This window comes from Anarrhichthys ocellatus, unplaced genomic scaffold, assembly GCF_004355925.1.
Source record: "Anarrhichthys ocellatus isolate YVR2014 unplaced genomic scaffold, GSC_Weel_1.0 scaffold5, whole genome shotgun sequence".
Classification (NCBI taxonomy): Eukaryota; Metazoa; Chordata; class Actinopteri; order Perciformes; family Anarhichadidae; genus Anarrhichthys; species Anarrhichthys ocellatus.
In genome coordinates this window covers 2,480,185-2,504,598 of record NW_022280035.1, presented here as the reverse complement: position 1 = coordinate 2,504,598, position 24,414 = coordinate 2,480,185, and the positions used below count along the sequence as shown (strand labels likewise).

General features: G+C 43.9%; 1 protein-coding gene across 3 annotated transcripts in view; it reads right to left on the bottom strand.

The window, feature by feature from the left end:
• The window catches only part of LOC116381960 (IQ motif and SEC7 domain-containing protein 1-like), an 81,430-nt gene extending 61,770 nt beyond the window's left edge, over positions 1–19,660 (bottom strand). Inside the window, exons 1-2 of one of the 3 annotated variants that reach the window (XM_031844539.1) lie at positions 18,906–19,660; positions 5,154–5,198 (exon numbers count right to left, since the gene is read on the bottom strand). In XM_031844539.1, the coding sequence (XP_031700399.1) occupies positions 5,154–5,198; positions 18,906–19,165 (305 nt within the window). In that variant the 5' untranslated portion in view covers positions 19,166–19,660. The remainder of the gene's footprint in view (positions 1–5,153; positions 5,199–18,905) is intronic. The other 2 variants (XM_031844529.1, XM_031844535.1) reach the window with 2 other exon arrangements.
• Between the last annotated feature and the right edge of the window lie 4,754 nt (positions 19,661–24,414).

The window sequence follows — 24,414 nt, the reverse complement described above, 5'->3', positions numbered from 1 at the left end:
CCCCCCCCCCCCCCCCCCCCCCCCCCCCCGACACATACCGTCAGTGCATCTGAGGGCCGGCCGGCTCTTTTCTTTTTTTTAGGTTAGATTTCTGTGTGAATTAAAGCACAGTTCAGTCCACACATTGTGCTGTTTCAGAGAAAAGCCCTGCCGGCAGACTGGTAACTGCAGCTCCATCGCTATTCCAGCGAAAGCCTCATCTGTTTGAAGCAAAACAAGTTGCAAGAGTGCCGTCTCTTTGCTCCCATTTATGTTGAATCCTTTGGCATTTCGGCTTCGGCTCTGTAAATGATCCCCCCCCGATACTTTTACATCAAATACAACACCACATTTGGCCTGGATGAGTGTTTGAATTGATTGGAAACACTTTGTGTGCTGGTGTTGTTTTGAGACACACTTTGAGAGAGAGGTTACGACCTCCACAACAACAACCGAGAAAAGCTTTATTCTCTTCATTGTCCTCTCTACAATAACGGGGAGGGGGACTTTATAATCCCTGCCTCCCTTTCCCCCCCGACTCTCTGCGGAAAACTAAAAAGGGAAATAAAAGCCGCAGACCACACCAAGGCTCTCCTCCTGAATACCTCCAGTTACTCTCTATACTGCAGTTCTCTGGCAAGCTACTCCAGTCTTTATACGTGTCCGAACAAACATGTTCAATAAGATAAAAATAATAAAAGACCCACAGTCCTGGATTCATCACCCCAAGCAAAACAATTTCAGATTTCAATTAGCCCGAGACTCTCCCAATTAAACAGCTGCCACCCGTCACAATACACGAGCGCACAATTAAACGGGCACAAATAACAACAGCACAAATGGACTTTCCAAAAGTGTTCACCGGCAGACAAGAGCACTTTCATTGCAATCATCGCGATAGAGCGTCGGACTGCTCCTCCGCTGTGGGCTTTTGTGGTGCGCTAGTCCGGGTTTACTGTATGAATGAGTGCAGCACAAGAGTGCATCGGGGTGAGCGGAGGAACATCTTATCATCACACATTCACACTGAAGAACAATCCAATAAAAGCAGGTCACCGAGGCTGCCGGGCGCCCGTCTGCCTATCTCACCCGGGTTCTTATCGCATCTGAATGAAACCATCCATTCTGATTACAGAACAGCGGACCAATTAAACACCGCCATGTTGTTATTCCTCTCTCATTAGCCACGGAGTGTGTATGAGAATAATGCCCTCATCACCGACAGGGCCAATCTCTCTCCCTCCACACACACACACAAACAGACACACACACATAAACTTCTATCAAACCAGTGCAAAGCAATCCTCCGGGAGCAAGGCTTATTTATTTATTAATAGCGCCTGTGCCAAGTTCAGTGGCTTTTCAATTATTAATGATAATGAAACCTACCAGGCCATGTAACACACAAAGTTTTAAGCAGCCATGCTCACTCGTGTCATGGTGTGGCATATTAACGGGGTGAGAGATGTAAGCGAGTCTGCCGCGCGTTGTCAGCAGAGTGCTGTGTTGGCAGTTGCAGTGATTTTCAAGCAGCTCTGGTACAAAAGGTAACCCGGAGCCAAGATATGTGACAAATCATACGACTTGAAACTGGCTTCACTTTAAAGAGATGCCACTGAATAATTACACTTAGATGATTTTACTATATCCATGGGGGGGGGGGGGTGCATGAGAGGCAGCAGCATACCGTGTTTAATGCTCCATTGTCTTTAGGGAGGACAAGTAGTGGAGCTCTGTTAATATGGAGGCAACAAAAAGAATTTAGAATTGCACAACTTGAAACTAAGTGACATTTAAACGGTGGATTCAAACCACATAAATCAAGTCAAATATCTTAATGCTATGAATTCAGTGTTGATTGATTTTCAGCAGCATTAAGTGATAATTACATTTCACATTCAAGGCATTCAGTTGTCATACGATGGGAATCTGTACGACCTTTCTTTGCTTCCAAAATTAACCACGCAACACAGTGTTGGAGAAGGAGTACAGGACAGGATATAGAGAGAGATAGAGAGATAGAGAGATAGATAGAGAGATAGATAGATACATACATACACACACGCTGCTGTCTAACTGCTGCGGGGGGCCTGACCATGTAGTGACCTTAAAGTAATTATTCTTCTTCTACGTATTTAATGTAATTATTGGACATCATTCATTCATCATTCAACACTCTTTGTATTGTCCAACTATGCAAAGTGTTTTGGATTAACTGCTTTGTCATTGGATCTGTTTAATGATGAATTCAGTCGTCCCCTTATAAGGCATTTCCTCTTTCATTGTCCAATTACATATAATTGAATAAACTGTTCGACAATCACCGTCAGCCCTGCATAAAACACTTTTACATCTTGTCCAATCTACACGTCCGGCCTTGCTAACTTGATACAGATAGATGAGTCAAACGTTGAGCAGCATCACCTGACACACAGTGGAAGGTGAGCTGCTCTTCAAGCGTTTCACTCATTTGCAGGATCGGTGCCATCACGTCTACTCCTCAAAGCTGAGCGGAAGTCTGCCGTCACTTTAATCCTGAAATATCACGGATTTGCATCCAGCCCATAAATGCAGCTGCCAAACAAGTCACACAATCTGGTGGAGATGCGCACAACATGAAGATGGAACCTCTGCGCATACATTTAGCACAGTAACAGTTTTGGCACGCCAGCTTCATATTAACGGGGGGGGGGCTTCTATAGGAACCAAATTCACAACCTAGAACGACATGCAGAGGGGCTGCTGCCATTTGGGCGGTTTCCAGCCACATCAAAGCATCAATTTGGTGAGATGGGATTGTTTGCTTCTGAAGTCTTGTCTTTCCACTGCTATGCTTTCAGATTCTACCAGCAACAGCAGCAGCACTAGTGAGACATGGAACAAATGATATAACAAGAGGAGCTATCAATATACTGCAGTGTTGCATCTGTTCAGGTGAGGGGAACCATTTCCACAATTAATGTTCATTACACTGGGTAATAATGGAGAGCAGTATCAATCATATCACTCTACTACACACAACAGTACGATTTGAAAAGTGAAAAAAAAAAAAAAAATTGCTAACTCACTAAACTTTTTTGTTTTGTGCCGCATAAGGCTGAATGCTGGTGGTGGCAGTGAAACTGATTGCTTGCTGGTTACAGAGAAGTGTGTGCTTAAAGAACTAAACGCTCCATTGTGGAACAACACTTTATGAGTCATGACTTGCATAACTGAACACTGACTTTTTTATTATTTCAGGAAATCCCTCTTCAGGAAAACCCGAGCAGCCAAAGTTTTGCAACTAAAAAAAAACAAAAATCTTCGACTAACATTTATCACAGCATATAGAGGTTTAGAGTCTGATTAATATTAGCCAATCTCCATAAAACCCTAAATTAAAAAGTATTAAACATTGATGAGCTATTTTTATTGAAGTGATTTGTATTACATTTTAATATAACCTATTTTCTGAAAGGATTGTTTTCCTGTCCTTTGGTACGCTAATGTTGGTGAGGCTGCTCATGAGTGGCAGGAGAACCTCCGTGCACGTCTCTCACTCTTGCGTGCACAAACGCTTCTTTACAGTCGCTGCGATAGTACAAAGACAAAGACTGGCACACTTCTCCGGGCTGTGGCCCACTGGATTCGCTTCAAATTCGTGATAGGACATTTAGAGCGGAAAAAAGGCAGCCTGGGGAGCGCAGAGAGTGGAGCACCTAAGGAAAGGAACGACGTGGCCTGGAAAATTGTTCCTAAAACACGGGAGAGGCTCGGCTACACTCGCTATAACTTTTCTAGACACCAGACACCCTAATACACTGCTACAGAGGCTGTTTGGTTCCCACAGCGAGGCATCCCTAAAGAGAGGAGCTGCCAGTGAGAGAAGCCCATCTACTCTCTACATGCAAGCCATATACAGTACCTCTGCTGAGTTCACAGCAATGATGAGATTCACGTCACGGTTTTAAATCAGTCCACGTTAGCTCAGCAGAGACAGCCCCATGGGGGCCGAGGTTCCGTGACACCAAGCCAATAGGACACTGGACACTACGCCGGCATTACATATCCCACAATGCAACGCAGTAGTGATGACATCATTCAGAACTCACAATGTAAATATTGAGTAAGTAGTGCATAGTCAGGGTTTTTCAAGGGTTCTTTGTAAGAATATTGCTGCGTTCACACTAAGAACGACTACAAGTCCTTTTCAATAGGAGCCGGAGACATGAAGCTACAAACTGACGCGCGACACTTGTCGTTTTGTGTGACTGGCGTGACGTGCTACATAAAAGTTGAGCTGGTCTCAACCTTTTTCATGCGCTCCAATGACGCAACAAAGAGCGAACCAATCTTTTGTTATTGGTTCACCGTGTTCCGTTCCATCTGAAATAAAGTGGTGCTGTCTATCGACATAACTACGTCAACGAGCACTTGAGCAACACTTTAACGGCGACTCCCCGACAGCGTAGCAAGCCACGTTTGGCCCTTTTGTAACTCGTGGTATAAACACAGCATATGGGTTCCATTAAAAAACCTTTTTATCAAAAAAAAGAGTTCTTCATGGATTCTTGAAAGCTGCGATTGTGAACCATGTGTGGGTTCTAGATGAGTGGAATATAAAAAGGATTCTCGGTAAAACCCCCAGGGTGAGATCTTGTTAGCACCCTTTGAAAGAGGAAAGGTTCTGGAATGAAGGGTTTTGGGAAGAACCATTGCACCAAAGAAGGGTTCTCTGTATAACCTCTCAGAGGGGGTTCTGGGTGGAGCCCATCATAGACGGTTCTATGTACAAACCTTAATGCTGTCGGAAAGGGGAGGACTCTGAACACCTTTATTTCTAAGAGTGTACAAACCTCCAGGCGCCAAGGTTCCCACAGCGAACAAGCTAACAGTGGAATGTGACCTTGCACTGCACACGACATAAAATCGTATGACTTCCTCACCACTGTAATATCCACAAACGACAGTAACAGGCACCGCATCAGGCCCGCCTCAGTCCTTCAGACGGAGGAGAACCACTCTCTCTTGATGCCAGGATATTCACATTTATAAACTCAAGTCACAAGACTTATATAACACCATGTCTTCAACTAAGCCTTTCCCACCCAGGGTTTAGAAGCCCTTTACGACAGAATGGTCACACATTTCATGCAGGTGTACAACCCTGAGCAGATGGAAATAGTCTAACATTGACCAGTTGGACATACCTGACCATTCTGGAGGAGTCAAACTCAGACCTGGAAGACAGAAAAAGACACTGGTTCATCGATTTTTGTTGAGCAGGTAGAAACGAGAATGCTGCAGGATGCGAGTAATGCAGCTAAAGACACGCACAGTAACAAAACGCCTCAATGACCACCATCACTTGATTCAGCAACTTCATTACAGCAGCAAAAGTTTAACTATCTGGCAATGAGGGGTGCAACGATTTTAATCAATCTATCCGGCACACGAAGAAGTGGCCGCACTTTAAATTACAGCTACAACTTAGTGACATTCTCAAAATTACATTGATATTCCACTGGGTGTGTAATAAATGTATTCACAATGCAGTACTTACTATAAATGCAGCATCTTGCCTTTGCAGATGTGCTTCGGTGTTGATTAAACTATATGGTCATGTTTGAGGCCGTAGTTAGTGGTTGAATTGGACTGAGTAGAGTTTCTATCATTGTGATCACTTGAAAACAAGGGTGGACAAAACATTAGAAACACCTGAAGGTTTCAAATACTACTATTAAATAGGTATTTTTCATGCAAGGCTTCTCACGGTAACCAAATTATTACAGGTGTTCTTAATTAAAACAATGACGGCTGGACATGAAGTCAACTCCGACTCCCACGGTGCATTTTAAGCAACAAACAGCCAGTCATCGAGCTTAAAATTGTGTCATGTGAGTCGCTAACGGCGGGTGAAACATTGGATTACAATGTTGGGAAAACTGACGACACAATCTGCAACTTAAAATCAATGCAACTTGTTGGGGGTACATTTTGGATGCATGCCTTTTCTCCGTAGCAATGGCTGCCAAGGCTCATGGGTATTATAGTATTTAGAGCAGTTTGCCATGCCAAACTGACCAAAGACCCTTCCTCCGAAAAGAACTTTAAAGAATCAAAACTTGTAATCATAACATAAAATGTATACGAGTGTTACTTTATCCAGGAGACTCCCGTGTTCGAGGACACAATTAAGAATAACTCTCTTGTGGACGCCGGTTGTTACTTCTATCTTTAGTGTAATTACCACCTGTGGTACTCGGAGTAAAACAAGACAAAGTGTTTGCTGTGATAAAGGCCTATTGTGTTTTACAGGTGTAATACAATGTTTAGTTAATACTGCTTGAATACTTTAGTATATTTTGGGTACATACTTTAGGACAAAGCTCTAAACACCAGAGAAAATCACATCACTTCAACATAAAACCATGTATGTTATCATGTCATATGCTCCGTGCTCTCCATTTGTGTCATGACATTTGGTGGGCACTTTTAAAGAGAGAGAGGCTGCAGTAAATGGCACTCCGACAGCAGGAAAGTGCTCTTTACCTCAGAGAAATAAAATGTAGCCGGTTCTGTGAACCACAGCACTAAGGGGCAATAAAGCTACCGCATGGCTGCATCGGGGGCAAATTTATGATCCCTGTTGTCACTTTTCACATGGAGAAAACAATGAGGTATGCATAGTGAGGAGACAGTACAGCGACTGACTCCATCATTAGGTGCTGTAGCTGCAAAGGGTGTTCTTATAAGGGGTGTACGGTTCAGCTTTTTGTTGGGTTGGCTTGAAGGAATAATGATCCCTGCTGTATAATGCTGCGTCTAATTCTCTGTTGAGCTGAGTGATCTCTTTCCTCCCATCTCATCACTCTTACTAACTTGTTTGTTTTTCGCTTCTGTTAGCCGTGCACCTTTCTCTTCACTCCAGAATCTCTCTTGCGTTACCTAAACATCTGCTTCCTTTTGTCCTGGGTATCGGCGAAGACGTCCAGGCATCCTTTAATTATTCCATAAAGCACAGAAGGAACTTGATACCGCTGGTGTTTTCATTAGAGCAAAACCCATTACGACTGTGGAATACCGGCTGAGGTGAAAACTAGAGCCGGGTCAATACAACGCAGCAGTAGGATGAGATTCATTGACACACGTGCTGCAGTCCAGATCCAATGGCAATTACGGAAGCTATCGATTACTGTGTATACAATGCATCACTGAAAAAAAGAATGGTCAGATCAAAACCATATTTCATAAATGTTTTGCTGAATGATATTTCCATCTGTTATGCTGCTTGCACCCAGCCATGCAGACCGAACAACCTCAGAGGAGGCCAGAGCAAGGAAGCAGTGCTCAGAACCCTGGAGAGCTCCTCTGTCCTGCAAGAAAGGCCACGACAAACTACAACTACTACAACTACAACTACTACTACTACTACTACTCTTAACAAATGATCTGGGTCATGCCTAGATTATTAGTTTGCCACATTCCTCAAGATTGTCACACTGTAGAGAAAAACAGATGGGACACAGTTTGAGTTGTTATCGTTCATTGGTATTCAAGCGGAACTTCATGACTTCATGCACTTGATTTCCAAGCCGCTGGCTTGTTAAGTTGAGGCTTCAGGTGACAGAAGAGTCCGTACTTTACTTCCATTTATCGTCTCCTTTTCAGAATTTGTAATAACTTGCAGTACTGCGGTTTGCATGAGTTGCCTCCTTGAGTGAAACAGAATCAATAGAGCTCGGTCTGAACCACGAGGAGTAGTACTGATTGGATTTGAGGTAAATTGCCATAGTTTTGGTGTAACCTTGAAACACAAGAGGTTGAGACGAAGTGAAACCGCTCTTTCAGAGTGGATGGTTACAAAGAGAGAGGCACATTGATGGAGTATAAATTCATTATGCTTTCAGTCTAGACAAAGCTTATTTGTCTAGTCATGAATGAATAAATTCCACATTTGACAACATCATGTAAGCAGCATCTATCATCCTGATGATGATGAACGAAAACAAAAGTTATTTTTCTTCTGCACTGCGCCGAAACACCGGCTACTGAGGTTCTTTCAGGTGCGTTCCCCAAGCCATTTAAATAATGCATGAAATGCCAAATCCCATTGGAGGTATCATTCCAGAGGAAGGCCTCCACAAGCTGTGAGATTGGTTTCTCCCACAAGCCAGATCTCCGGTGGCAGAAATAAGACTTCAACCCAGCTGCTCCCTTAAAACCAAATGTTACACTGCCGTCTTTACCGACATGTCAGTGTCTCCGACCTGCCCTTTACCTCGCTGCGTTTAACGCTGCGTGTGTCTGTTGCATTGTATTCATTTGTGCCCTTTTTTTTCACCCCGTGGCTCTGTTGCAATGAGGACAGCCGGTTTCCTGTTGTGAGGGTGGAAACGGACAGAGGGCACGCCCGGCGCAAAGAAAAAAAAAAAAAAAAAAAAAAAAAAAGGAAATGCTGACTCAGGGTTTATCAATCTGCCTTTCTGCAAGAGTAAGTGCAACTGGACACGGCTGCAGAAGTGCACTAGTCTGCTCATTTAATCATAGCTCCCTGCCTGGGCTTCCAATGAACTGCATGTACTGTAGGCCACGCAGCTGCAGTGATTACACGTCAACATCTCGCTGCCCATGCGTCCCCATTTCGTACGTGTCCGTGGCCTATTTTTAGAATAAGCATTTCTGTACTTTCAAATACAGTACCGCGTCTCATGAAGGCGTGGATACTTTCCCCTAAAGCCGTTTTACTTTCCTCGCCCAGAAAAAGAGCAGCTCCAATGTAATTATGAACCCATTATTTGTTTTTCGCTGTAAAATATTGAGTAGGTTTAAGCCTTGAAGCAATGGCTTCCAGCACTTCATCACGTTACCGCCCTTATTATAGCAATGAGGAAAACAGGTGCTAAGGCAATACAGGAAATGCATGCGAGGCCATTTCCTTTCCTGTATTCAGAAGACAAATCAGAGGTAATTACAGATTGTCCAAGGTGTGTGTGATCGACAGTACGTTCTCCAAGTCAGAAGGATATTTTTTAAGTGTGCACCGGAGATCATACTGCATGCAAAACATTGCTGTATTACACGTTTCTCTTGTTATGTTACATTCCTTTTGCATCCTATAACTTTGAAATCGAGACCCTCAACCCTAACTACCATCTTTGACTATATGCTGAAGCTAAGGAATTACTTTATGAACTTTAGAGTCCTTAACTGAACTGCTTAGATCAGAGCTATTTCCAAAGTTACCCCAACAGTTATTGGGTTTACGCCTCCAGATTTGGAAAACCAGCTTGGAGGCCCTCCAAGCTGTAATGAAAAAGAATAAATCACATCCGAAGTAACACTGGATTTACAAAACTTTCTACAGAAACCGTGACAAGTGCTTCTCGCAATCGCGTGGCTCCCGCTGCAATTTACAACAATGTCAACCAGGTGAGCAATGACTTGACCCTGCGGTCTGCTATAACAGCTCATTCCCGCTGGCCGGTTCCACAGAGGAACACTGTGAAGCTTGTCGTTGTGCAGTAGTTATTTCATAGTTATCATCAGTATTTTATTGGATTCCGTTCCTCTCAAAAAGAACACTGCAGTCGAGATCGAGCGCTTTTCCCGGCGCTCGATGTAGATTTTGTTCTTGCTCGTCTGAGGATGTTCATGCGTGTGTGTCTTTATGTGGGCTTCCCTTGGTTTAGGACTCTTTCCTCATGAAGGGGCATCCATCATGTTTTGGGCTCCACGGTGCACCACATACTTGTGGCGTTCATATTACTAAATGATCTGTATTAATCAGCAACTAATTACAGGCAGAAATATGTCCGGCTCAGCAGATCTAATGAGTCGGTCCAGGCCTCTGAAGTGGTTTGCTTCTCATGGTGCTGTCAAATTATGTATCTCTAAGGAGTTAGTGATGCGTGACCCCCACTGTCTGTCTGGCCCAGCAGTCCTTCACACTCTCTCTCTCTCACACGCACACGCACACGCACACACACACACACACACACACACACACACACACTTGAATTCTGCTCAAAACAATCCACCTGCTTCTTTCACCCACTTTCATTTCCCATCATGTACTCATCTGACGTTGCCCTAATAGTCAATTTATTATTTAGACAAATACCAAGGAGCATGAAATGCACCGGCATTGCTTCTGGACCTTTAGGAATTCATACCGACTTTGTCACTCATCAGTATGAGCCGTTGGAAGACATGTTATCTGCCTTGGCTGCATTTATGTTAAGCATGTCATAGTGAATAATCTGTTATTTCAGGCCAAAAAGCCTAGTGACAATACCAGGTTGTGCTCAGTCTCAGTATTTCAAATATAAACGTAATTCAGTTATTTCAATATTCTGATTTCAATAAGATCCGAATCTCAGATCCCTGACACACTTGTTGATGCCGAACAAGGGTGGACTGCTTATCTTTCTACCTCAAGTACCACATCTAGCACAGAGAGAGGTGGGTACAAGAAAAGGTTCACCCTGGCAACATTCCTGAACATATTGCTGGGATTTAGATCAGCCCTCAGAATCTCCGGGGTTACACAGAACACAAACAGCAGAGCTCACCGGCAGCTTGAGTGGAAACACCTCGGAGTGGAATCTATGGAAACATGTTGAACCAGCCAAGTCACTCACTCAGCCAATAGAAAGTAGACGACAGTAAAACAGCAAAAACGAGATACAAGAATGAGCAAAAACCAGGCAGCAACCTCAGGGTCTCAAAACTGTAGCGAACTTGGAAGTGCCTTAAACTTGCATTCTCTCTAATGGCCATCAGGGGGCGACTATTCTGAAGAAGTCTGATTGTTTAGAAATCTATGAGAAAATGACTCTACTTCTCACTTGATTTATTACCTCAGTAAACATTGTGAACATGAGTTTATGGTCTCAATCTCCAGTTTCAAGTCTTCTTCAATACAGCATGATGTTCATTTAGTAAATTATGGTCCATTTAGAGTCAAACAGATCATAAAGCAGGGGATGCTTTAGGGCGGGGCTACTTTGTGATTGACAGGTCTCTACCATGGTGTTGTCTGTGTTTTTGTCTTGCAACTTTAACCCTTTCAAAGTTTCTTTTCAGTTCATGAAATTGTAACCGTTTGGTCCTCTAAAAATGTAACAACAAATATTAGTTGTCAAAGGCCCAGCCAGCTGTGAAGGAGTAATATTTACCTGTGATATGTGAGCACTAAGGCTGCAACTGTGTTTAGGTGTTGACTCAGCCTCCACCGGCCCCGTCCGCGATCCACCCACACAAACACACACACACACACACACACACATGGGAGAAAACTAGTGGCAGCCTTTCAAACAGCTCTCCACAGGTATGATGCTACAAATTGCCTTCGATTTAGCTGCTGCATCAGCTGGTTTTGACAGCTGCGAGGCGGATAATTGGTTCAACTGTGAAGAAATAAAGAATGAACAGGCCTCGTGGCCTCTGAAAGTGTGCTGCTTTAGTGTCGATCACAGCTTGTGATGACAACGGAGGGATTGAAAGAGATTTGGAGACTGTAAATCAAATTAACAGAACACATTTAAGAGTCAAGACTGCATTTGTCTGACAAAATAGCAAAATTGAGAACAATTTAGGTGTTACATGTATCAAAGAAAGTTACTTTTGCTTTCTTACTGAGATCAAAAGATCAACAGATAATTGATTTCAAGCCCAGACACCTGAATGCACCATGAAGTCGACCACACAGTGTACTGTACAGAGCAGTCCTGTCGTTTCTCCGTCGTCTCTCACTCCGGCCGCGGTGTCTCGAAAAGTGCGGCAGCAGAGCAAGCTACCGGAAAACTATGTTGTCTTTGGAGTGTTCTTCTTTCTCAATTAGGAGGGAGCGGAGAGGAAGAAAAAGTACTGGGAGGCCTATTCTGCTTTTGACTTTGACGGACAAAATTAAAAGTTCAATTTGATCAATAGAATTGAAATTGTGACACCCCGTAACTGTGGTGCTTTACCACCTCCTGTAGAGCAGCGAGTAGAATCAGAATCAGAAACGTTTATCGCCGGTCTGGAAGCATTGGCAGGACTGTATAGTGCATCACTATCAGAAACATGCTTGTGAATGACAACAGATTTAACAGCGGACCCACTCATGAAATCATGGCTCCATAGCGCTACTTGTGGTAAAAAACTCCACAGGGCACCTTTAAGCCTCATTTCAATGCAAAGCTACAACTCCTCTTGCCGTGTCTTCCCTGTCCTCACAACTTTTCTGGCGGGAAACCCCGAAAGCCATACATGTCCATAATCACACCTTATTAACACACGCATGTGTAGATCATGCAGGGCAACATGCAAAATGAGGCCCACGGCTCTGCTTTCACACCATGTTGGTTTGTTTCCCAGCTGACAATCAGGAATCTGAGAGTGATCAAAATCCAGAAGCTCAATGTTTCTGGAAACAGATGCCTGAAATGAAGCCACATTATTCTGTATATGCACACCCACAAAATGAATTTAAATACACAGTATAAACAAACCTCAAAGGAATTAATAGCAGGACTATTTTCTCCTCCTCCATTGCTGCAATTGAACTGTGGCAGTGGGTTGAATTCGGTGATTCAAACGCGTTACTGTTGCCTGACTCACACCGAGCCGTACCATCCGACCGCCCTCAGTGCGGCCTTTAGAAGCACCGTCAGATCGAGGTAACAGTGCTCGTTAAAGTCATCATTATCCTCCCTCATGGGACAACCAGCTACATCAAAGGACACAAACCAACCTTAACTCCGTCTTAATAGGCCTGATGTGAGGGTACCAGAGGTCAGGGGTGCCCGGCTCTTCCTCCGGCATTACTGCGGCCGCACTGAGACGCGAGGAGGGACGGTCCATAACAGATGAACGCAGCCTGCAGTTGATTATGAGTGCAAGTTGCAAATTATCTTTGGCCGTTGCTTGAGATTTATAGGTGGGCCTGAATGCAAATCATCCCTGTGTGGACATTAATCTAGCTGGGGTATTTCATTAGAGGGGGCTTTGCTGGAGAGAGGGAGTTCATGTGCTCGTAAATTTGGTTTGGCACACTGATCGTTCAGCAGATCGCCGGGTAAATGAGTGGACGCCGCCAGCCACAAGAAACAGCTTTCTCCATCATGCTATTATTTTTCTGCCGAGGGGGTCCTCAGACACATGCTAAAGGCATTACGCTGGCTTTGGGTTAACTATTTATGAACTTGCCAAAACTCCGGTCTACGGGGGACTTAGAGGCAACCGGGCAAATTACAGTGAAGAAGCCAAGAATGCGACCCAAACAGAAGGCCACTGAAAACCACCAGTGACTTTAGAACTGTTATCAAACACCTCAATACATGATGATGAACGTCTATGACTATTAACTCCTCTGACTCAATTCCAAACCCATCAGAGATGTACTCAATGAAATGTATTTTAAACTAATATTTGTCGTCCAGCTTTCTTTGTATAATTCCATCAGTATGTCTTTTAAGGAGGACTGCAACTAACAGTTATTTCCATTATCAATTTATTTGAAGATGAAGATTTCTTTGGTCTCTTAAATGTCAGAATAACACATCACAATTCCCCAGAGCCCCAGATGACGTTCTCAAACGCCTTGTTTTCTCTGACCAACAGTCCAAAACCCTAATATACACACAGTTTACTGCAATGTAAGACAAAGAAAATCAACAAACCCTAAAATATCTGTCACTTTTTTTTTTTTTTTTTTTTTTTTTACTGTAAAGCAAAGTTTAAACAATGAAATCCTAAATGTATTCAGGCTGTGTTATCTACACCTCAGAATTTACTGACTTTAAATCTAAATCAGTGTTCCTCCAACACAATGTATTCCAATGTTGATGGAAGTGAAACCAAAAAACAGAAGAGAAACAAACAGGCATAAATGACACACTTTATCAGATCACCGCTTAGAATAAAACCAAAACACATGTTTTTCCAACACTCATCTTCCATCAAAATCTCTTATTTGCATAATCCTGCAGCTGCTTGAATTTGTCAAAACACTTAAGTGCAGGTCTTGAGCATCGACGCAATTATAGTTTGGAAGCAGCTGAATAAGTGCAATGAATCGAAACACCTCTACAAAATAAGATGAACCGGATGCATCGCCTGTGGATTATCCTTCTGCTCATTCGTCAGCATTGAAACATTGGCATTAGCTCCATCAGGGCATTAGCATTGAGCGGGTTGGAATTAGCAATGATTTGTCACGTTGTTCATCAATATTTTATTACTCAAATGTACTTGTGCTTCTTCACTGACTGGGATTCGTACTGAATTTAAATGACTGCCTGTAAAAACACAAAACAGAAACACTGCCACGTACTCGCATCTAATCAACTCATCATCCTCAAACCTAACACCAGAGGTTATTTGAGACATAACACTCGTCTGCATACAACATACAACTGTCTAGTGTGGTGTAATAGGTATAGCAACTTCCCTTTAAGTTCAAAGATCTACGTTTGGATACCGGTTTAATATACTTAGAAAACTCCAAACTAAGCTGTGCAGAAAACGCCACATCAGCTGTTTGTCATCCGCACAGCTGAGGACGTTATCTCCCCAGCGATCACGTCAGCGTCCCAAATATTGTTTACCCTCGGTTGGATAGCTGGGGCCACGGGACGAGGTTCGAATGCTAAATGTGGGCTGGCAGATGCCTCCACCAGCACCGAGATAAGAAGTGAAAGTGCCGGCAGGCGGACGCTGTTCCACACAAAACCCCAGAGGACAGGTTCACACCACCGGGGCTCCGCTCTGATCAAACCACCAGCCTCTCCCGTGTCATGAAAACATTCACCAAGACCGCACGTTTCCACTTTTTTTTTTGGTTTTCGCTTTGCAACCATATCGCACTCGCCGACCAGACAGACCACATGTGTGTATTTGCTCCAAAGCAGTAACTGCTCATGAGAAGTCATTTATCACTAATGTGTGGCGCAAATAACTGGCAACTCAATCTCGTATTGCTTGTCATTTAACTCTGAAGTGAGCACAAGGGATGCAAGTAAAACAAAACACCATTAGGAGAGAAAACTGCATGGGGTCAGCATAAATACCGCTGGACTAAAGGGCTGACAAGGCAGGCAAGAACAGAGGAAAACTGATATGCGTGTGTGAGTGCTGCACCAACCTGACACATGGACTTCAACTTGAACCCAAGAAACTGTTGAACTGTTAAACGGGAGTTTTAGCTTTTGGATTTACAGAAACCGGTCCACCGAGCGGCGACTTCTACTCTGCTAATACAGCTCAAGCAGACACCTGGGGGGGGGGGTGGGGGGGGGGGGGGGGTTACAATTATAACCAAGTGGACGAGTTTATGGATCCATATCAGGGTCAGTGCACACCAGGATGATTTCTGATACCTGCGCAGCAGCCGTACATCCTGAGAAGCTGACCGACAGATGTTACCCAGGAGCCTGTTCTGCAGGATTCACCGAGAAATCTGTGGACTTGGCACCACAGGTTGCACCATCAGTGGCGCATCGCATTACCTGCTCACTGTGTTTTGTTTCTAAAAAGGATTGTCGGGGGGGGGGGGGGGGGGGGGGGGAGAGAAGAGGACGTACAAACAGCCAAAAAAGGGGAAAAGCCTTCCATTTACAGCCAAACCCAAGATAGCAGCACACCAGCTTATGTATCATTCAGTAGCAGAAACTCTTTACCTGCCACTTGTTTTGGAACAGAACTCTTTTTTTCTTCCTTCCTTCCTTCCCACGATGAAGTCACTTCATGATTAGGCAAACTGAAAGCTGACAGCACGGCTCACATAATTACACACAGTGTAAATAAACAATACACTCTGTATTCAAGAGGACTGGAATATAGGGCTGCATGATTGTGGCCAAAAATTAAAATCAAGATTATTTGATCAATATTGAGATCAATATCCATCATGATTATTTATTGATTTTAGGTGAAAAAAATATATTTGTTGCACTTTCACATTTCAATAAACAGAGCACGGCTTTCTAGTAACGCATCGAATGAGCATCGGCCCGATATCCGGTATCGCTTCTCTCACTTTTATGTTGCGCTAGATTCATGCTAACAAATCTTTGCATCAAAAAAAGACTTAAAACAAAGTCAAAACATCTCGATCGCCCCCTGGTGTCTGGGTGTTAGTTACGGAAGCGCTTTATTTGATATATGCAGCAGCTATTTATGAGTGGAGCGGCCAACAATATCGCAGTCGATCATGTTCATGTAATTGTGGCATGTCATGATTGTGATTGCGATTAATACTCAATGAGTTGTGCAGCACGGTGCAATACAAATATACTTGCTTGCAAACAAAGCTAACTGAAGAGAAAAAGGCAAGCTACTGCTTTTACTACTGCACATACAGTGTATGACAGCCTGCATGCATTAAAGAAGTGTACAGGTAATGGATTTAAACTATCAAAAACAAATAAGCAAAAGACTACAAAAAAGCAACAGAACTTTGCATAAAGTGGTCACTTGAGGCTGTGAATAATGTACTATAAAAAAAAAAAAAAAACATCCATAAATTTTGCTTTACTGCATCCTCTCCCCAGCATGTTTAACACTCAGCATGAGTTCCTCGTCCTACCAGCAGGTTAATGGCCGGGGATTTATGAAACTGCTTTCTCTGGCTTCCTTACAGTATACCTGCATTTCAGGTCCTGATTAGCCCACACAGCTAGAACCACAACCACCACGGTGAGACGGAAAAAGGACACGCTTAAGAGGACAAAGGTTGCTTCGTCAACATTCTCGGCAGAATGTAAAATACAAAAACTCAACGCTTCTTTTCTCCATCAATATACGACTTCTTCTTGAGAATATCAAGACGAAGCAAAGGTCTGACGCGTGTGTCTGTTTACACAACATTAGTAGCTGCTGTTTGCAGATGGGGTTGATATTCAGGTTTGTGATCTCTGATTTGCATTTGATCTACGAGGCGAGCGTCAACATTTAGGCCTAAAAGTTTGAGTGCATAAAGCCGAGGTAAAGAGAGAGGAAGTGGACGCGTTGAGTGACAAAGATTTCAGGTGACTCGCACATGCACTACAAAAATTGGTAATGTTTTCATTCCTAATTGCATTACAAATAAAAACCGTTATGCATAATTCAGTTTTATCAGATATCAAGAAGACTTTGAGTCCACTGCCACAGAGGCTCTATTTACATACAGCAGTGCTTTTGGGCTAAATGCTAATGTCAGATAGGCTAATTTGTCCCAAACAGCAATGCTACCATCGTTTAGCAGGTAACGTTTACCATGTTGAGCATCGTAGTTTAGCGTGTTAGCGTGCTAACATTTGCTAATTAGCAAAACAAAGTACAGGTGAAGCTGAGGCCTAGGACCTCCTGGGAATCCCTCAGGACAACCAGAAGTAAAGCTAGGAAACAGACATCCGAGTTGCTCTGGTCGGCTGTTGACACCATCTCTGACCTCAATAAAAAAAAATGGAAGGCTAGACAGTTTCATTTCCACGCACACACTATTTAAATCCTGTTCTCTCCATTCTACAACTCTCAGAATCAGCCTCGATTCTAAACCACTGCATCCCTTAAGTTGCTCACTGCGCTTAAATTACATTTTTTAAATCCTGTATCCTCCATAAAGCACACTTTAATAACAGCCGTCATATTTCATCACGTACACCGGTACTCACGGGCACCTCGCCATAACCTCTGTGCCAGTCTACCAGAGCTGGACTGAAATATTGCTTACACACTGTGATCGTACAGACTGAGATATAGTGATGGACTGATTTCGCAGGGAAATTACACAGAATACTCTGCAGTGCCCGAGAGAGATTTATGAAGGAAAAAAAAAAAGGGAGCAAGCTAAGGGTCAGTGTTACAGCATGTCCTAATCCCATGGGCCTGGTTTTATAAGCCAGCAAAGACATCCAGTCCATGACTCATCAGTATTGATTTGCTGCCACTGATCTTCATGACACCAACATGCCCTTAGACACAAAGGTCAAGCATGAGCACATGAATCTGCAGACTGTCTACAGCTGAGTTCTGCATGCAGAGGCATTTTGGTGCTGTAGCCAGCAGTGTGAACTTCACCACAAAACTATGCAGGGAGGGTAATCCTCACTATCAGGGTCTTTAGCTTTCCTGATATAATGCTCCACTACATCTGCTTCGCACTGCTCGGGGCTTAACTCACTGCCTGCAGATAAGGCCGGCCCTAAAACATACTTGCGTAATGGCTCCATCCCTAGTACATATCCTTTCCTCCCCCCAGGAGTTGTAGCTATTGCCTTCCATATATCTTGGATTAATGTGCCTGTCCACGCACATGAAATCCTCTTTTATGACCACTACAGCAGAAGCATATTTCAGAATTCAGTCTGCTGAAGTCATAGAACCTGACAACAAACAAAAGGTGACAAAGCAGAATGATCAGAAACTATTTAAAAGTCTCCATTTAAAAGTGTAGCAGCCTTTCTGCACTGGTGTGTAGAACCATGGACATGTTTGTATCGATGTATACTTTACAGCATATCTCAATCATAACTTAATCATGCTAAATGTTTCATACACACAAATTTGACATGACTGGAAGAATTAATCAGTTGAGAAAAACAACTGCTTTGACCATCATCAGTGAGATGCTGCTCGGTGCTATGGTGAAATGATCTGCATGTTTCCAGATGTGGTCAGAAAAAGCTGCGTGCTGTCCAACAAAACCTTTTTTTTTGTACAGTAAAATTGATCCGTGCGTAAAACCCAAGGACCTATTTTCCATCAGCAAACATCAATAACAGGAAAGCATTTGATGCCAAAGTAGTAAGACGCAACTGCGGATCTCAGTGAGGCAGCGTTGGACAGTCGGGGTCTGATTTAGTAATAATTACTTTAATTTAAGTACATTTTTTTTTTTTTTTCAAACTTTAAATATGTATGATGGAAATATAGTGAAACAGAGACTTATCGACTTGGATAAAGATGTGATGTCTTACTTTTCCTGGGCGATGTGCTCCTTTATGGCTCCCAGCGTGACCAGGCTGTTGCTGCCCTGCAGCAGCCTGCAGGTTGCCAGGTGCCGCTGGTACTGCTCCTTCAGACGGGCGTTCTCCGCGCACAAATCAGACACTTGCTGCTCCAGCTCCTCGATCCTTCCCCTCTGCCTCTCCAGCAACTCCTGCTGGGTGTCGATGATCTTGTTGAGCTCCTTCAAATACTCCACAGCCCTGTTAGGCTTCTCGGCGTGTCTTTCCATCTCGCTCCCGAGGTGGTGGTGGTGGTGGTGGTGGTGCGTCGCGGTCGTCCCTGTTGTTGTGTATCGGAAGACGGGTCCCCGTGCGGTCCGGGCTGGGTTTTTTAAGCGCAACAATTCGGTGGGTTGCGCCTCTTACGCCTCGCCATTGTTTTAAGTCGGTGTGCGGGTGATAACTCACAAGCAGAAATACTCGCCCCTTGCACGCGCGTTTAAAAGTCCCACTGCACGCAAAACTGTAACAAAAAAAAAATGTTTTTAAAAATCACGTATCAAGCTGCAGATGTCAGCGCGCGTCAAAAACATCAATCAAAAATGTGACAGACTAGGCTACGTGACGAGGACCGCAGCTGTCTCTCTCTCTCTCCGTGAAGTCCGCCTGTTGGCAGCGCGGTGTGACGGTCTGTTCGGTGGCTCACCTTTAGCTCCATGCTGCTCCCGTGACTTTTCGTAAACAGACGCTGGCTGTCAAGTGGGCGGGGCTTACAACAAGTTTTATGAATCCGCAGGTCGCGTCGGCAGCGACACCGGCTTTGCAGCTGACGCGCGGATAGGGAGGTGAATTTAGAGCTCGTGGGTTTTTCATCTTTTCTCATGTCAATTCAGAGCATGGGGATTAATTATCAGTGCGCGTGTTGCGTCATGCACGCAAGCACAACTTTGTTGCATTCTGTAGTCCGCCTGTGCGTAATGCTGTAGCACAGTCCGACGGTGCTGCGTCTCTCCTGCAGAGTTGTTTACTATGATGTGTGTACGTGCGTGCGTGTGTGTGTATATTGCCATGTCAACAGCTGGCTGCACACCCCTCCCTCTGGTGAAACGATCCGAATAGATGCGTGTGTTAGCGTCTAAATCAGAGAGGTCTTAACTGTTCTGCACATCTGTGTGTGTGGCGGGGGGGCTGCAGATTTGCACAGGCAGTGGTCCCACGGGTGTACGAGAGAGCAAACTGCAGCACCGCCGTGTGATAGAAAGAGGGTGATGCTAAAGTTTCATGGGTTGGCCATCACAGATCCCATCTGTCCTGCTTTGACAACTGATATTAAAGATGATTGTAAGCATTTTTATGACTTTTTTAAAAAGAGGCCCAAAAAAAAAAGGAAAGTTTGAAAGCAAACACAGTGTGTGTGTGTGTGTGTGTCAGGTTTTTTTTAAAAATAGCCCTTGCAGGATATTAGTGAGGCAGTATTCGCTCTGCTCCTTGTGTCATGTGATCGCTGCCCCATATGGCTGGCTTTGTTATCGAAGCAGCAAACACACTCACAACAGAGTATAGATATCAAAAACTCACCTTTTTTTTTTATCCACTTCAGACTTTTCTTTCCTTTTAGTCATTTCTGCTTTTGCATTCCTGGGTGCAGTTTCAGTGCAGACACACAGAGGGTGAATGCTTTGTGCATGACATTGAGGGCTCTACCTTTATGGCAGGCTTTACCACCTGAAGGCTGCACTAGGATGATTCCAGATAACTTGTTTTAATGTGGAGGCAGAGTTGCAGCAAAGCAGTGACAGTGGGCAGCAGTGGAGTACATTGGGTTCTTTCTCTCTGCAGCTTCCTAATCCACATGGCAGGAGGCCAAGGACGGCTGCAAGAGCCTAGACATGCCACCCAGAAGGATGTACAGTAAATGGACTTTGATGGACTTGCATGTATATACCTTTCCAGTCTTCTGACCACTCAAAGCGCTGTGCACTATATTAACCCATTCACACACACATTCATTAACGATGGCAGAGACTACCATGCAAGGTGCCACCTGCCCATAAGGATCTAAACTGATTCACATTCACACACTGATGGCACAGCCATCGGGAGCAATTCGGGGTTCAGAATCTTGCCCAAGACACAGCCATTAACAGCCACAATAGTCACAGGCTGGTGCTGCATATCAACACTACCAAATGCCATTCTTAAAGCTAGGGTTGGTACTCTTGAGAAACTAGCAAAGGTACAATAGATTTAGAAAATTATCCAAATAAGAAACAGCTCAGTGTCGCTAACTCTTTTACAATCAAAGTAGCTAGCAGCACTAGCAAGTCGGCAACAGGCAGCAACCTTCGGTTCTGAAGAGTGAAGCTAGTGCTGAAGTGCCTTAAACTTGCATTATCTCTCATGGCCAGCAGGGGGGGCGACTCCTCTGGTTGCAAAAAGAAGACCAATTGTATAGAAGTCTATGAAAAAATGACTCCACTTCTCACTGGATTTAATACATCAGTAAACATTGTAAACATGAGTTTATGGTCTCAATCTCTAGTTTCAAGTCTTCTTCAATACAGCATGATGTTCATGTAGTAAATTATGGTCCATTTAGAGTCAAACAGACCATAAAGCAGAGTATGCTTTAGGGCGGGGCTACCTTTTGATTGACAGGTCGCTGCTTCCTTTTATTGGTTGCAAAAAAAACAAGATGGCGATGGCCGTAATCCAAGATGGCGACGGCCAAATCGAGGCTTCAAAACGTCAGTCCACAAACCAATGGGTGACGTCAACATGACTACGTCCACTTCGTATACAGTCTATGGGCGGCAACACCGAGAGCCTGTCCTGTCAGGCCTCCCTCCAAAGCCACTCCCCAACACTCAGCTGACAATGAGTGCAGGGGAAGAATACGCTCAGACAGGTAGGTAGACAGACAGGCAGCCCGTCCAATCAACACATCCGGGGACAATTAAATGATTGGACGGACTTATTATATTTTTCATTTTTGTTGTCAGAGCATTTGATTCATTGATGGCTGTCGGGGTGTAACGAGAATTTCAACAGAAATATGTAATATTTTATATCCTGCCTTTAATTCCTCCGTTTTGATGCATTCCCAGTGATAAATACCCAACCGACATGCACACGGCATCATGGGTAAAAGTATGTGTTGTGTGCCTCCTTTCGCACAAGACAACTGCTCCGTTCCACAAGCAGTGTAAGAGGGGAAGGAGAGCATCCGTCAACCGGAAGGCCCACCTTCACATCCATGCATGGTAGCACCTAATAGGCCGTTTAAAGTGTCCTTCAGTCAGCAAATCACTTCCAGCTCTGAAGCTGCTGTTTCACCACTGACCTAAAAACAGTCAAGCACAAAAAAAACCTCATATTCTTTACACCTAAATCCTCAATTTTCATATTTTGTAGTCCACAAGAACACTATCAAACCATGCAGCTCCATCAGTCATACAAACCGTCAAGTCACACTAGCACTTGGGAGTTTTGGAAGTACTGTGGCTGATGACTTGTGGATGAGGAATGCCAGCAACCACAGGATATTAACCACTTCAAAAAGAATGCAGCTTGTCATTATTATACTCTTGGGATCTTTGCCTTCCTTCTTTGGCTGACCGGTCACACGCCGGTGCGGGTGCGGGTGCCAGCCACAGAGATTTATTTGGAGAAATCGCTCATATATTTGCTCTGAGGCAAACCCACGCGGAAGCGCTCTTACTTCAGTCCTACAGAACATTTGTCAGCACGGATGGAAGAAGGAACCCAATAATTTAACCAGCAGAGTGGAAAAAACAAACTTCTTTCTATTTTCAGGGAATGCCAAATACTCTCTGCTGGAACCGACATCACCTCATACAGACGGGTGATTTGTGTGATGGATCTTAATTGGCACACGGGTGGAGAGGGAACATCGTAGGCAATTAAGTATTTGACTTAATTTTCTGGTATTCCTATGATACATAATTAAAGTCATGAATACAAAAACGAAATAGGTTAGGGGGTTTCCTCAGTGGTGCTTCTGCAACAAATTTAAAACAGCAACATCGGGAGCTTGATTAGGTTTGCACTGGTATTTGTGTCATTTTTTCATAATGGATTTTGAAACATGAACGTCAGCCCCTCTCTCGTTACACTGCCATTGAGGAAACACTTACTCAACCAAAGGGAGCTGTTTAAATATCCACTACTAAAACCAGTTCCTCTAAGTTATAAATGACCGGAGTGTAGAGCTTTCATGGGCTCATAACAGCACCTTCTGTCTTCTCTCACAAACAGATTTCTTTCCAGAAGGGACCTCCTCACCCCATCCCGAGGGAGGGGCCTTACCATTCTTGTCAAGTATCATTCAGTGCCCCCACCCACCCCACCCCACACACACACACACACACACACACACACACACACAGTAAGTCACCTGGAACAGTGGCGGTTTCCCTTCACCCAGGACTTCTCCCAGCTCGACAGGCTGACAGGTGGGGTTTTATGCAACCCGCGTGACGATGCGGTCAAATCAGCAGACACTTACATTTTAGTGCGCCTATATGCTGAAATTCACGGTAAACGCATTCAAACGGCACAGATCGGGAGCGAGCGAAGGACTTTGCAAAGTTAGCGGAAAGACAACATCCGGTTTTCAAAATAAGATGTCAAATAGACGGAAAAGATTACCGTCAGACAACATCCGGTTTCCAAAATAGAATGTCAACTAAGCGTATATACACATTGCATCTGTGGAAATAAGATTAAATTAATTTTATTAATTTGTCAAATTCTGATGTATTTCAAAATTAAAGCCCTTCAAAATCTCATTCATGAGCTAACTTCAAATCACATTCATGAGACAATTAGTCTAATGCTATGGAAGCCCATTTCCGAAAAGCAAAAAAAAAATGACCAACACTTTTGCTGCATCCATCTGTAACCATGACATAGAGCAGATGTTTCCAGTTTCTGTTTAATGAAGGTCTTCACCTCAGCCACATCGGTTTTATTCTTTGTACTCCAGAGCTGCTTCTTGCTTAAAATCCTTTCAAGGGTAAGTTTGCTCAGTGCAATCCATGTGAAACAGCAATCAGTGTTTCATCTGTTGTAAAGCCACGTTTAAAGTAGTCTTCAATGTACTCACAATCCATTTATATGTTAAATGTAGGGTAACCTATGAAAACCTGCTTCTACGACTGTTGTGTTAAAGTATCTCATAATTTCGACTTTCTATCTCATAATTTCATCTGAAAAAAATCTTAATTCAAAATCGAAGACAGTGTTGGCCCAGAAGTGCATCACACTTCATGTTCTGCTGCTTGACAAATAATTCTGTGGTGCACATTCCAGTCCGCTCGTCTATCTGGGATTGTGTAGCGTTTGCTGACATGCAGACGGCTGCTGAGGGCATACAAATGAGCCAGGTGACCGGAGCGCCTCCACAGCTGTCCAGAGCAGCGTCACAGACAGATGGGAGATATTTGATCAGATGTCGCAGACCTTTACACATCCTCAGGGAGCCAGGGAGCCAGACACACTCCTCATCCCCTCAGGT